This window comes from Podarcis vaucheri, assembly GCF_965113315.1.
Source record: "Podarcis vaucheri genome assembly, chromosome: 1".
Taxonomy (NCBI): Eukaryota; Metazoa; Chordata; class Lepidosauria; order Squamata; family Lacertidae; genus Podarcis; species Podarcis vaucheri.
The window spans coordinates 46,290,777-46,304,745 of record NC_138759.1 but is presented as its reverse complement, the minus strand read 5'-3'; the positions used below and the strand labels follow the sequence as shown (position 1 = coordinate 46,304,745).

Genomic DNA, 13,969 nt, shown 5'->3' with positions numbered 1-13,969 from the left:
TTCCATCTCTAGCTGCCTCTGAGGTGACTTGGCTTCTCAGTCCTGCCCCCTGACTTCCACTCATTGAGGGTGGACTTCTGAGTTGCAGAAGGAAGTTGTAACCCTGGCTGGACAGGATTCTAGCTCCTATGGAATATTATGCTCCAGGTCTTCCATAGCATGAATGTCCACAGCTCAGGGCATGAACTCCCTTCACTTGACTAATGTGTGAAGTGGGCTTTATTATTCAAGAGAATGTGTGAACATGCCGTCACTGTTTTTGCTTTTTAAACTTTCAGGGTAAGGAGGAACTAGAAGTTGAATTCACAATGGAGAGCAGGTAAGAACAACTGTTGTTGCACATACCATTAACAAAACTGCCATGCAAATATAGCTTGCCTTGTATCTCTCTTGGTACAAAACCTTTACTATATATCTAACTAGGTATTGCTGATGGTGTGTATTCATATTCTATTATTGGGGCAATAATGGTCACTGAAGGATCAATGTGGCATAGCAGGGGCTAACATATTGATGGGGATATAGTAGCATTTGCTAAAGGGCTTCAGCACTGGCAATTTATAGGGAGGCTATTGAAGGCATCAAGGAGATTGCATGATAGAACTACTCCTTTACTGTTTCGCCTCAGTCGACAGATGAAGAAACCTTGTGACTGGATGCTCCACATAAAACTCCTTGCATACAGAAAACTAGAGATCAGGGAGAAGAGTTCCTGCACAGCATGTGCCATGATATTCCTGATCCAGAGCCTCACATGTTCTACAGCAGTGTTTCCCAACTTTGGGTCTCCAGCAGTTTGGGACTACACCTCCCATCATCCCTAGCTAGCAAGACCAATGGTCAGAGATGATGGGAATTGTAGTCTGAAAGCAGCTGGAGATCCAAGGTTGGGAATGTCCAGTAGCACCTTAGAGACCAACTAAGTTTGTTTTGGGTATGAGCTTTCGTGTGCATGCACACTTCTTCAGATACACTGAAACAGAAGTCACCAGACCCTTATATATAGTGGGAGGGTGGGGTGGGGTTTTTCTCAGGAGGGTAGTAGGAGATGGGTGATTGACTCAATGGGTATGGTAAACCTGTTGACCACTGTTAACGACTGCAATTAGTCCTACAGGAAAAAGCAAGGGAGAGTATGCAGATGATTAGCATATTTAGCATTGTAATATGCTTGTCCTGAGTTTTTGTTACTTGATGCAATTGGTTTAGCCAGAAGTTCCACGTTACTTGGAAGTCTGCTTCTTTAATTGCTTTTCCAGCTTTCCTTTAGGCCCCTCACACTGATGTGTCCTTTGGAATGAGCATTTCAGAGAGGCTCCCCAATTCCTGGCATCTCCCCCTCTCCTGTTGTTCGCTGTCTTGGGCGTCCTCCTGAGCTCATAGCCCTCCCCTCACTGGAAAGCACACCGTTCTTGGGGAAGGGGGCGGCAGCTCAGTGGTAGAGCATCTGCTTGGCGTGCAGAAGGTCTCAAGTTCAATCTCCAGCATCTCCAAGTAGGACTGGGAACGCCCCCTGTCTGAAACCTGGGGAGCTGCTGCCAGTCAGTACAGACAATACCCAGTATCAGGCAGCTTCCAATGTACCTGAAGAACTCCGAAGCTGAATCAGGATGCTGCCCATGCTGGGGATGGCATGTCCCTTCTTGGCCTGGTTTTGTGAATATTTGGCTGTGCCAAACAAGTTGTGGAGCCACTAGGAAGCCGCAAAAGACACAGAAGCTTTCAAATGAGAAAACAAAATACAAATAAAATGCCATCCTTACAGTTACTGGAAGAGTATAATTTTCTTTTCTTTTACCTTTCAGCCCAGATGTCCCAGAGAAGATATTTACTAATGGAGTTTTAGTGGTAAGTTTATTAATTCTGTTTCTTTATCTGACCAGCTAGTAGAGCTTAGGTCTATAAAGTGCAGGCACTCAAATTCTGCATACCTAAACACAACTTTCCTGTGCATGACAAGCTGGAACTGGAATTTGTGCTACTTAGCTCTCCCACTCAATTCCCCCAAGGTGAGGAAGCTCAGACTGGAACAGAGAAGCTTGGTTACAGTTGCCACACTCCACCTCGCATTCCACCATCAGATGAGTGCCACCAAGTGGTAAAAATCAAAGCATGCTATCCCTGCCTGAAGCTTCCTAAAACACTGAGATTGGGACATGCCAGTTGATTTAAGCTTCTGTGCGCCTAACATTTCCCCCTGCGCTGCCTAGAGAATTTAACAGACTCCAACATGTGCTGGCAGAATATTCATAACTATAAAACCGTGTTACATTGTTGGTGCAGAGGTGAGGAACTGCTGAGCTGCAGGGTGTTGTTGGACTACAACTCCCATTATCCCTGGCAATTAGTCATACTGGCTGGGGCTTATGGGAGCTAGATATCAGCAGCTTCCCCCATTCCTGCCCTAATGGATATTGCCAGTAGACTGACAGAAGAGAAATCCTTGCAAAGGAGCCTACAATTTGGGCTACTTTACTAGTCAAGCAAAAGATTGTGCTTAGGAACCCCTCATTTCTCCCAACAGGTCTCCTGCTATCACCTCCCTAATGATGAGCTTAGACACTGCTGCTTGAAGGTGTTCAAGGTGCCTTCAAGTATCAGTCTTTAAGATACCCACCCTGCCCCAGGCTTTTCCTAGGAAAGAGTGGGTGGGTGAGAGTCTTCTTGCCCAAGGGCTACTAAGCAAAGGAGTGCAAGATGCCTTTCTCCAGAGGCATTCAAGCAAACCCCACCATTCTGGCCTTTCCTGCTTTCACAGGTTTGGTCTTGTGTGGCTGAGGCACTCCAGTTGCCTTGGAAACAACCCCCAGCCTTTCTCCTAACTTAGAAGATGGGATCACTGGACAGCTGTAGAGCTGATCTTAAACCACCTCTGTAGGTTCAAAGTTGGCATAAGCATGGCCCATTGCTCACCAGAAGGTGGCGACAAGTTTGTCACTAAAGCAATCCAAAGGTTTATGTTTGTTCCTTCATTGGCAAAATGCTCATCACTATGATGGGCAGATACTGTATCTGCTTTCTTTCTATTCTAGATTCCAAAACCATTTCTGTGGTAGTGGAGACAGAGTCTGTATATTGCAAGGCAGTCTAGAATTCCTTTTTTGGGGGGTTGGGCCATCTAGTATCGGAGGCAGGGGGCAGGATTTGTTTCCACGGTAATAAAGTCCCCAAGTGCTGTGGTAATATTTTTTCCATAGGTGTGAACATCCACCAATAAATTCTGACTTACCCTGAATTTTGTTCCTTTCCTAACAGTCTTTTCAGCTGCATCCTATTTACTTGGCTCATTGTGGATGAGCAAATAATTCATTAAACTTATAAGAGAGATTACATTTTATGTAATGCTACATTGCATATACAGTGGTACCTTTGGCTGTGAATGGGATCCATTCCGGACGCCTGTTCACAACATGAAAAGAGCACAACCCGCAGCAGCGCGTCTGCGCACGCATGGGTTGCGATTCACCGCTTCTGCACATGCCCGTGACGTCATTTTGTGCGTCTGCGCATGCGCGAGCGGCGAAACCCGGAAGTAACCCTTTCCGGTACTTCCAGGTTGCCGCGGGACATTACCTGAAAGATCGTAACATGAAGCAAACTTAACATGAGGTATGACTGTAGTACTCAGAGAAGCCAGAGTTAAATCTATCTGAACACATAACCTTTGACCTGGAAGGTTTAAGTGTGGGGACTGGCTGTGGCTAAAATTAAGCCCAAGTTTATTACATTTGCATCATAATAGCACCTTACATAGCAATACCAGGCTGCGGCATAAAAATCTATATTTGTTCTAAATTCACTCTTTGATTCTAATTTTAATCCTTTACAGGCGCGTGAAGTTGCCTGTTTGGAAGTTCAAATAGATGGGGGAAGAAGGAAAACAGGTAGGCAATTTTTAATTGGGGTTGGGGGAGTGCCTTAGTTCAGTGGGAGGGCAGTGGTACACCCAGTTCAGTCCCTGGCATCCCAAGTTATTGTTGGGATAATCTCCTGTCTGAAGCCCCAGAGAACTGCTGCCAGCCGGGATGAACAATAAAGAGCTAGATGGACCAATGGTGTATGGCAGCTTTCCATGTGTATATGTAATATAAAATAAGAACTAGCTAGTCGGCCTCTCTGCAAGCTAGCTGGTGTCGCCTCCATGCCTAGTCTTTACTGAATTGCTGTGAAGTCATAGAACATTCATGACCATTTTAACTGTAGTCCTATTCAGGCATTATGCCTGAGCACAAAATCTCCACACTAGTACCCCATGCTTCTCTGTATCGAGCAGAGAAAGTCTGCAAGGGAGGATTTTACTTAACATGAGTAGAACCCTCTATATCAGTGTTTCCCAAACTTGGGTCTCCAGCTGTTTTTTTGGACTACAATTCCCATCATCCCTGACTACTGGTCCTGCTAGCTATGGATGATGGGAGTTGTAGTCCAGAAAAAGTTGGAGACCCAATTCGGAAAACACGGCTCTACATGATAGGGAAGAAGAGCTTGGATTTGATATCCCACTTTATCACTACCCGAAGGAGTCTCAAAGCGGCTAACATTCTCCTTTCCCTTCCTCCCCTACAACAAACACTCTTGTCAGGTGAGTGGGGCTGAGAGACTTCATAGAAGTGTGACTAGCCCAAGGTCACCCAGCAGCTGCATATGGAGGAGCGGGGACGCGAACCCAGTTCACCAGATTATGAGTCTATCGCTCTGAACCACTACACCACACTGGCTCTCTGCTGGCCCTGGCAGGAAATAGCTTTCAATTCCTTTCCCCTGGTTCCTTCAAAATCTGCTGCAGTGGGTTGGAGGAAATCTGAGTACTGCCTCCTTTCCCCCTCTTGTGAGGGTTCTCCTCTATTGCAGCGCCATCACTTCTGCAAACGGGAGGTGACCCTCCATTCGCAAAAAGGGTACAGTGGGTCCCAGGCTGCTTCCAGCATCTATAGCCTATTTATGAAAGCCATTTTAAATCAATTTTTTTGGAGGGATTATTAACATATAGATCTCTGTATTGCTTCCCCACCACCACCTTTCTGTAGAAAGAAAATTCACTCTTTCCGTGGGGGGATCCCATGAAGAAGCTCAAAACCTCACGTTGCGCACCTGGCTTTGCCGTGCTGCTCCTGCTAAATTTCACTACATCAAATATAACCAATCAGAATTGGATATTGAACTGCCGAGGAGACAGCTTCTTGCGGTATGTTGGGGTTTTTTGTCTCCATAATAAGGCTGAGGGGAGGCTGAGCCACAGACATTCGTCAGGTAGGAGCCAGGAAGCAGAGGTGAGAGCTGAGACGATGAAGCCAGAGGACACACCAAGAGGCACAATAAGTCAGTGCTGGGCAAGACTATCCTTGCCAGCTTGTATTGGAAACCTTTACAGAGAAGCCCTTCCTGGTGAAGAGAGCCATGGCCAGTCTTGGGTGGGCCAGGACATTTCAGTACAGTAACTGGCAACTCTTCAAGTCAGTTGCGTAGGAAGGGGTTTCGGTACCTGGGATGGCGGGGGTGTGGCACATCACCAGTGGGGGCGTGGCACGTCACACGCGGGGTGTGTGGCATGTCACCCATGCGAGCTTCCCAATGGGGCAGTGCCTACCTGTGTGCACGTCCCAAGGGGGTGGCATCCGCCTGAGTGAGCGTCATGCCAATGGGGCGGCACCTGCCCACCCGAGTGTCCCAAGGGGAGGTGCCTGTCCATGGCGATGTCACCCCCCCAGGCTGGCACCCGGGGCAAACCACCCCCCTGCCCCCTTCCTCTCCCACTGCTTCAATTGCCCAGGGAGACACTTTACCCTCATGGTTTACCACCAAGCAGCTGATTCCTAGTTTTAGATTAAGGAGCCCCTGAAAGAAAATATCAACTGCTTTAGATGATTTTCTCCTAGTGATAAATTTCATTTTATATGCAGGCCTCCTCAGAGACGAATGAGTCAGCAACTGTTCCCCTGAACACTCTTCCTATCAAAGAGCAAGTGACAATACCACCGGTGAGACTTCCTATTGACTCCTAGGGATAACCCCCCCTCCCACATTAACACTTTTTTCAAATAATGGGACAATATTAAGTGCATTCACACACACACACACACAAAAACCCATCCCATGTTAACTCTTTCTTGTCATTCACTTGAGGTAAATCTTTCCTATGAATGTGGTCCACATTGTCTGATTTATATTTAGCTGGAGTCTGAATTATATTAATGCTTTTGGCACATTTCAGCATCAAATGCAGGGCACATGGATAAGAAAGTTTCACAATTTCCTGCCTGCCATAAATTATGGTGTAAACTAATCCATACTTTCATTATCACTCAAAGCAGGACAGTTCATATTTATTTAATTTGCTTGATTTGAAAACAGACTTTTTATATCTCCCTCCTCTACCCTTTCTATCTTTACAAATGAAGATCTGTAGTTATAAAACTCCTCATATCCCAAGTTCATATTCATCACCCAGTAGATATTTTATCTATTGCCATCACCAATTTTTAACTTCATAATGAGGAGCCGATTGGTTCTTTCATTATTTGGGCCATTGTTTGGGCCATTGTATCAATGCATTGTTCTATTTTGATATTCTGATCTACTAAAAAATACAGCTTTGGGAATGCAGGTCCAATTCTGCATGGTTAACAGGAAGATGGCAGTTGCCACCTACAGTACATGTATTTTGGGTTACTTTTGGGGAGGAGTAGAACCACAGAGAAATTTAAATACTTTCTGGAACAGACAGAAATGAATACTCAAATGTCCCTTGGTACTTAAAAATATATATTCAAGCTGAACTGGATGTATCTCCACCCAGGATTTGCAGAACCTTCTGTCCACTAATGAAGGGAGATCATTTTTGCATCTTTCGGGGGTTTTGCCACCCAGCAGTTACTTTTAAGCAAAAGATGAGAATAATCCCTTAGCATCTCATTAAAGTGTACATTTTCAAAAACAAATGTTTACCTAAACTTTGGCCTCCCACACCAAGCATCTCTTTTTTTTTTGGGGGGGGGGATGATCTTCCTCCCAGACATTCAAAATTCAAATGTAAACATTCAGTTCATTCCTCATGTATATATATATTTTTTATTATTTTCCAGAACAAAACATTTGATTTGAGTGTGAAGTCAAAAGACTGGTAAGAAAACCTCTTCTAAACATGAGCCTCCCCAGTCACATGTATTTCCCCTCACTCCTTAACTACTTTGCTTTTATATGGAATCTCACAAACCTATGATGTTTTGAATGTCTGGCTTGAGGTGAATTAACACCAAAAACCATTATGTGTGAATGTAAGAAATACATGCATCTTCAAAGCAATTTGGTACCAAGTTTTTAAAAACCGTTTGTTGTCCAGGTGATCTGTCTTGAGAAACAGTTCTTAAGATGCTTAGCAATTACGTGGACCAAATGAGACACAATCCAGCTGTTATGCACTATGATTTCTATACGTTTAAGCACACTTACTTACCTTCTGGATTCTGTCCATTGCATTTAAGTGTGTCCAGATTTTAACAAAACCACATTATGGGCATTGCTCAGAAAACATTGCTCCCCGGAATCATATGCTCGGTCTTCCCTCCCCCTTCCTTTTTCCATAGAAACCTTGAGCTTGAGCCTCCACTTCCCTGCCTTTTTATTTACATCCTGCTTGCTTATACAGCCAGCACCACGCACCTGCTCCAGGAGGTGGCACTGCTGTCAGATTCCTCCTCCTCGGTCTCCGTGTTGCTGTTGTAAAACTAACCCATTGGGGAAGAGGGTGGAGACGTAACCTGGGTAGAGCAACAGCATAAATTTAAGGCTCATCCAGCACACACTCAAAGCACATGACTTCCCCCAAATAATCTTGGGAACTGTGGTTTAAGGGAACTGTGGGGGTTGTAACTTTGTGAGGGGGAAATTATGGTTCCCAGGATTCTTTGCAGGGAGTCATGTGCCTTAAATGTACATTTGATGTGTTGTAAAGGTATGGTATGGGGACGCGGGTGGCGCTATGGGTTAAACCACAGAGCCTAGGGCTTGCCGATCAGAAGGTCGGCGGTTTGAATCCTTGCGACAGGGTGAGCTCCCGTTGCTCGGTCCCAGCTCCTGCCAACCTAGCAGTTCAAAAGCACCTCAAAGTGCAAGTAGATAAATAGGTACCACTCTGGTGGGAAGGTAAACGGCGTTTCCGTGTGCTGCTCTGGTTCGCCAGAAGTGGCTTAGTCATGCTGGCCACATGACCCGGAATCTGTATGCCGGCTCCCTCAGCCACTAAAGCGAGATGAGCACTGCAACCCCAGAGTCGGTCACGACTGGACCTAACAGTCAGGGGTCCCTTTACCTTTTAAAGGTATGGCGTTAGTTAGTTCTGCCTGTCATTGGCTCTGGTTCCTCTTCCTGTTTGCTTTCCATTTTGTCAGCACCGTTGGACAGCAGCCACCCCTGACAGCAACCTATTCAGTTTGTTTAAAAATCAGCTTGTGCTTCAGCATGAGGTAGGGGCAAGACTGCTACTGCTGCATTCTACCCTGATGGTTAGGAAAAAACCCCATTGTGCACACACATGTGCACACTCGAGCAAATGTTTCTTTGATAGATTTCAGCCAGCAGATGTAGCAGGTTTTAAAACTGTCTGCGTAAATTTCTCTTGGCCTTAGGACTCAGGGCCTGCTTTTTAAAAGGCCGAAAAGTCTTGATGTGCGTCTAGGATATGATCTGTGCTCAGATGAAAAGAATTTCCTACAGAAACGGAAGAAAGTGGTTGCTGCTACTCTGAAAAGTCTTCTTCATTTAGACCAAGACCTGAAAGACCATGAAGTAAGTGGATCACAAGAGTGCCATTTTCTCCCTACAGATCTTGGTATCTAGTGCTGCACTGAAGCATTTTTAGACTCTGGTTTTATGATGGGAAATTGGCTCTGTGGTGTTAGTCCTGTGTATTTCTTCACTACTACAAAATGTTGTGACCCAGTCTTGCTGCATCTTAGAACCTTCTGCTTATCATGCTAATGAGGCCCTGGACTTATTTATTAAATAAAGTTTTAACATGCCTTTCAGAATAAATTATGCTGCCAAGGCAGTTTATGTGTCAGCAAATCAATACAGTAACATTATACAAAAGTTAAAAAAGTTACTCTGCAATCCTATATTTCTTGGGAAGTGGCCATAGGAAACTGGCCTGAGATCTGCAGATGAAGGGCAGTACACAAATTTGATAAATAAAATAATAACCAATAAAAAACTGGTTATTTTCTTGCGCTCAACAGGTGCCTGTGATTGCTGTCACAACTACAGGAGGTGGAATGAGAGCATTAACCGCTATGTATGGCACCCTTTGGGGTCTCCAGAGACTGAAGCTTTTGGACTGTGTTTCGTATATAACAGGCTCATCAGGGACAACATGGTAAGGGATGAGAACTGTGATTTGTGTGAGCTACTTGTGCTGAAACCCTTCTTCCAATATTGCGTCATTATTTGACTACCAGTGAAATCAGAGGCAATTATTAGTTGATTTCGTAGCACACTGTCACAATTAAGTAGGTGTACATAGTTTCTCCTTTGGTTTTCCACACCAGCAAGGAAGTGCTTAAATTTTGTGAAACTCCAGAATGCCCTTGGTATTGTGAGTCTATGCAGAATAATTTTTCCTCAGTTGCTCCGTGAGTCAGTTGTTTGGTCAGGTCACAAGGCAGGACTAATAATTTATTACCTGGGAGTAGAGAAATGAGAACAGTGCCTCTCAGTATATGCAAATTTCCCCCCCCCCTCAATAGCAGAGCGAGTTTATTGGTTTCAAAGAACACAGTGAGCTGAGCCAAATTTCCTAACAGTCTAATACAACACTACATATGCCTGCTCAGGATTAGACCCCATTGAGTTCAAGGGGACTTACTCTCAGGTGAAGAAGAGTGGTGAAGAGCGGGAAGAGTGGTGATTTGTTGATAGTTGATGGGCTGCTGATCTGTGTTTTCTTTTAAAAGGACATTTAAGCTAAACTAAAATTAAATAGCATATTTTAGATGATAGGGTGACTGAATTGTTTTTCCAAAGTTTGTCTCAGTTCAAGCATTCAAAGACAATATGTTTAACTTTCAAAGATAACACCTGCCTACAAAAGTGAGAAAGAGTGGCGGCGGCGGGAGTGAGAGCCCATTTCTTTCGAAATTCCACCCACCCTTTACTAGTGAATGGTTGAAAAAAAATGTATTGCAAAAGGTTCTGCACAACACTACTTGTTTACTTAACCTGTATTATACAGTCTGGAATAAAAACAAATCATATCTCCTTTCCTTTCTTTTCCAGGACGATGTCAGATTTGTATGAAGATGCTGATTGGTCAAAGAAAGATCTTGGGGAGATCATCAAGAAAGCTCGAATTCAAGCAGCCAAATCTAAAATGAGTGCCTTTTCCTTGGAAAGCCTAAAAGCTTACCATAAGGAGCTATGCCAGAGGACCATAGCAGGATATAAGACATCCTTCATAGACCTTTGGGGACTCATGATCGAAGCCATGCTGAATGATGGGGTATGCTATATGTGTTTGTTTTCAGAAATATTATCTGTTTCTTCCTTCAGAATTATTTGTATCATCTGAAGATCTCAGGGCAGAGGAGAATAGAATCAATACTTTGCCAAATTGATGCATAATGTCATCAAAATACACCGTTGCCAAATCTCAATTACCATTCTCAAAAGCAGGGGCAAAATGAGGCTTTATTTCACCTGGGTCAAAGACCCAGTTTGGCACTCCCTATGCACATTTGCATGCACACACACATAGACTGGGACCCTCAATGGCGCCCCTCTGGAGGCTTCACCCAGGGCAAAACACCTGGCTAGTCCCGCCCCCCCCCCAGTAGCTACAGCTCTGCCAAACGCTTGGGTGAAAAACTACTCCCTGCCTCTGTTGCTTTACAGGTTTTCTGGTGATGACCACTGATTGCAGCTGAATGCCAGGGTTGGCTCTCAGGTGCTGGACAAAGTCAGGATATTTCTGATGGTTCACTTTATTATTAATCATTTTAGCTCCGTGCAATTTGCAGTTGGTCCGACAGCCAAAGTCTATTCCCACATTGACTTCAGCAACAAAATTCTTCCCTTTGGATGAGCCAGCTGCTCTTCTTCTCTTGCTTTGCCCTCATGCTAAAAAAATAAAATAAAGGCTATACCATATTCCCCTGATATACTGTAGATGGAATAAGATGGGGTATGGAGGATGTTGCCTTTGGAAAGTGCAGTCTAAGCAACCATATGTGTCTAGTACAGAGGTGACATGCAAACTTTGGTACCCTCTGTATCAGCTTTCCCCAATCTGTTGCCATCCAGACACTGTGGACGGCAACTTCCATCAACACAAGTCAGCATGTCTGCAAGTCTGGGATGATGGGGGTAGTAGCTCAGAGCAAATGAAGGGCAGCAAGTTGGGACAGGCTGTTCTATACTGTCCTTTCATGGCTATTTTTCATGCTGTGCTTTGAATTTATGCTGGATCCTTTAAAAATATGCAATACTTAGGAGGGATTTTTGTTGCGATTGCAACCTGTAGGGACAAGGCCAGCCCTTGCATGATTCACAGGGAGGCAGCTGCCTCAGGCGGCAAATTCTGAGGGGTGGAAAGTAGATAGGAATCTTGCTGTGTGGTCTGCCCTGCAGCCCCTAAGCTAGCTAGCTTGCTGTCCTAGGGTGCAGTGACCCTAACCCATCACTAGTGATTCAGTTACCTGTCTAGTCAGATTTTGTGCACAAAATGGGAAATGCACCATCTTGTCCTTTGCCTCAGGCAGCAAAATGGCTTGGGTTGCTCCTGTGTAGGGAGGAAACATGTAGCCTTTCCTTCTTTAACCTGTATCATGATTGAAATCCCCCCTTAAAGGCAGAAAACTGCTAGCTATTTCATTTATTATTATTGTATTTTTACTACCAGAGATGGGGAGAGGTGCTTGTGGAATGTGTTACCTCAGGTTTCAAAACAACCCAGACAGCTTTGGGTACTGTGCACCTCGATTTGAGAGCTGGATGATACCATTTGCTGTTCACCTGAGGCAGCAAAATGTTTGGGGTCAGCCTTACAAGTTCCTATTTTTCCCAGAAAATCAAATATATAATGTGTATTTATTTTCCCTACAAAAACCCAGAACAATCACCATAAACTCTCAGATCAGCGACGAGCATTGAGCAAAGGCCAGAACCCTCTTCCAATCTATCTGGCTTTGAACGTTAAGGACAATGTTACCACAAGAGATTTTAGAGGTAATGTTTTCCCAACCTTTTTCATATTTTAAGATTGTATGGCAAATTACATGGTCAGGTATGCACATATCAGAACCAACAAAAAAGGAAAATTCATCTTCTGGTAACCATACAGAGGACTCAAGCTGAGCTCAAGCACATGGGCAGCAGCATTATTCTGATCCTTTCCTCCACACCAGGTATAGGGAACCTTTGGCCCTCCAGATGTGGGCGCTTTTCAGCCAGAACTCACCGGAACTCAGTTCCGGCACCTCTCTGATGGGCGCCATTGCCATTATAAGAGAACAAGGGAGGTGTTCATAGGAGTTCCGGCACCTCTTTTTCTAGAAAAATAGCACTGGGCATGCATCATACCTGGCCATTGGCCTTGTTTTCTAGAATTGATGGAAACTGTTGTTCAGTCACATCTGGAGGATCCAAAGTTCCCACTACATGATACAACTGCACCAGCACCCATCCAGATTGTGATGAAGGATAACTGGTGACACCAACTTAACTTTACACTACAAGTCATTTATTAGACCTAGAATGGCCACCTGTTGAAACAGGATACTGGATTAGGTGGTCCTTTGACTCAATCCAACAGGGATCTTCATATTTTCTTAACCAACTGTGTAGATTTAAAAGAATTTTCCATTGTCACTGTTTCTGGAAGGGTAGCCATGTTAGTCCGTCTGTCCTGAGGCACCCTTGAAGGCTAAGACACTTATTATGGCATAAGCTTTCATGGACCATTGTTTACTTTATCAGATGTATACAGCATTATTCTGAGTGGCAAGTACATGTGGCATGTATACTTTAGGGAGTGGGGTGTAAAAATGCAGAGAAGTATTGACTGTGATAATTACTTTGTTGACAGTGACCATTCACAGTAAAACGGTAGCTGATAATACAAACATCCTGGGATTGGTAAGCCAGTAAACACACACATTGTGATAAAATCCGTTCTGCTATAGCACTGAACCCTCGATGTACCATAATTCAACGGTTGTCCTCTATGTGCACTGCAGGACAGGCAGTGATCCTATATATACACTCCCTGGTGTATCTACAGTAGAATGCAGCAGTGACACCCTCTTCCTTCTCATGGTGCCACTGCTGCTTGCTGGGATTGGGGACAAGGCAGGGGGAGGCAGCGGCAAGGGCAGGAGAGCTATGGGCCACCCCAACCTGGAGTTCCTCTCAACTCACAGCCTCCTCGTTCTGGAATGTGCAGAGCCACAATCAGGAGGGCACCCTTACTGCTCTGTCCCTTTCACATGCTGCTACTGATGAATGCATAAGGTTGGGGAAACAGAAGGCAGTCACATTGTTTTATACTTTTTAAATACTGCGTATGGCCCACGAGGAAGACATTGGCTTGGAATGTGTCGGGCTGAATAAAACACTTCCTTGTGTCTCTAAATACTTCCTTGTGTATCTTTTGTATTTCCTGTAGGTGTTAAAAAGCAGAAATGAGTTGCAGAATAATAATAATAATAATAATAATAATAATAATAATAATAATAATAATAATTAATAATAATAATAAATTAATAATAATTAATAATAATTTTTATTTATATCCCACCCTCCCTAGCCGAAGCCGGGCTCAGGGCGGCTAACAACACTAAAATAGTGCAACATTATAAAAACATTATAAAAATTAATTAAAATCAAAATTGATGGCAACCATAAACTAAAGTTTTGTAAAGATTGCCAAAGGAGGGAGTCAGGCTGTGCCCTAACCAAAGGCCTGGTGGAACAGCTCTGT

General features: G+C 44.2%; 1 protein-coding gene across 1 annotated transcript in view; it reads left to right on the top strand.

Annotated features, from left to right (window-relative positions):
- LOC309541678 (cytosolic phospholipase A2 epsilon-like) overlaps positions 1-13,969 on the top strand; it is a 39,795-nt gene that overhangs the window by 16,687 nt on the left and 9,139 nt on the right. Inside the window, exons 5-14 of the mRNA XM_082239824.1 lie at positions 279-319; positions 1,806-1,848; positions 3,830-3,884; positions 5,028-5,185; positions 5,901-5,978; positions 7,083-7,120; positions 8,625-8,784; positions 9,234-9,370; positions 10,270-10,492; positions 12,102-12,216. Coding sequence (XP_082095950.1) covers positions 279-319; positions 1,806-1,848; positions 3,830-3,884; positions 5,028-5,185; positions 5,901-5,978; positions 7,083-7,120; positions 8,625-8,784; positions 9,234-9,370; positions 10,270-10,492; positions 12,102-12,216 — 1,048 coding nt within the window. The remainder of the gene's footprint in view (positions 1-278; positions 320-1,805; positions 1,849-3,829; positions 3,885-5,027; positions 5,186-5,900; positions 5,979-7,082; positions 7,121-8,624; positions 8,785-9,233; positions 9,371-10,269; positions 10,493-12,101; positions 12,217-13,969) is intronic.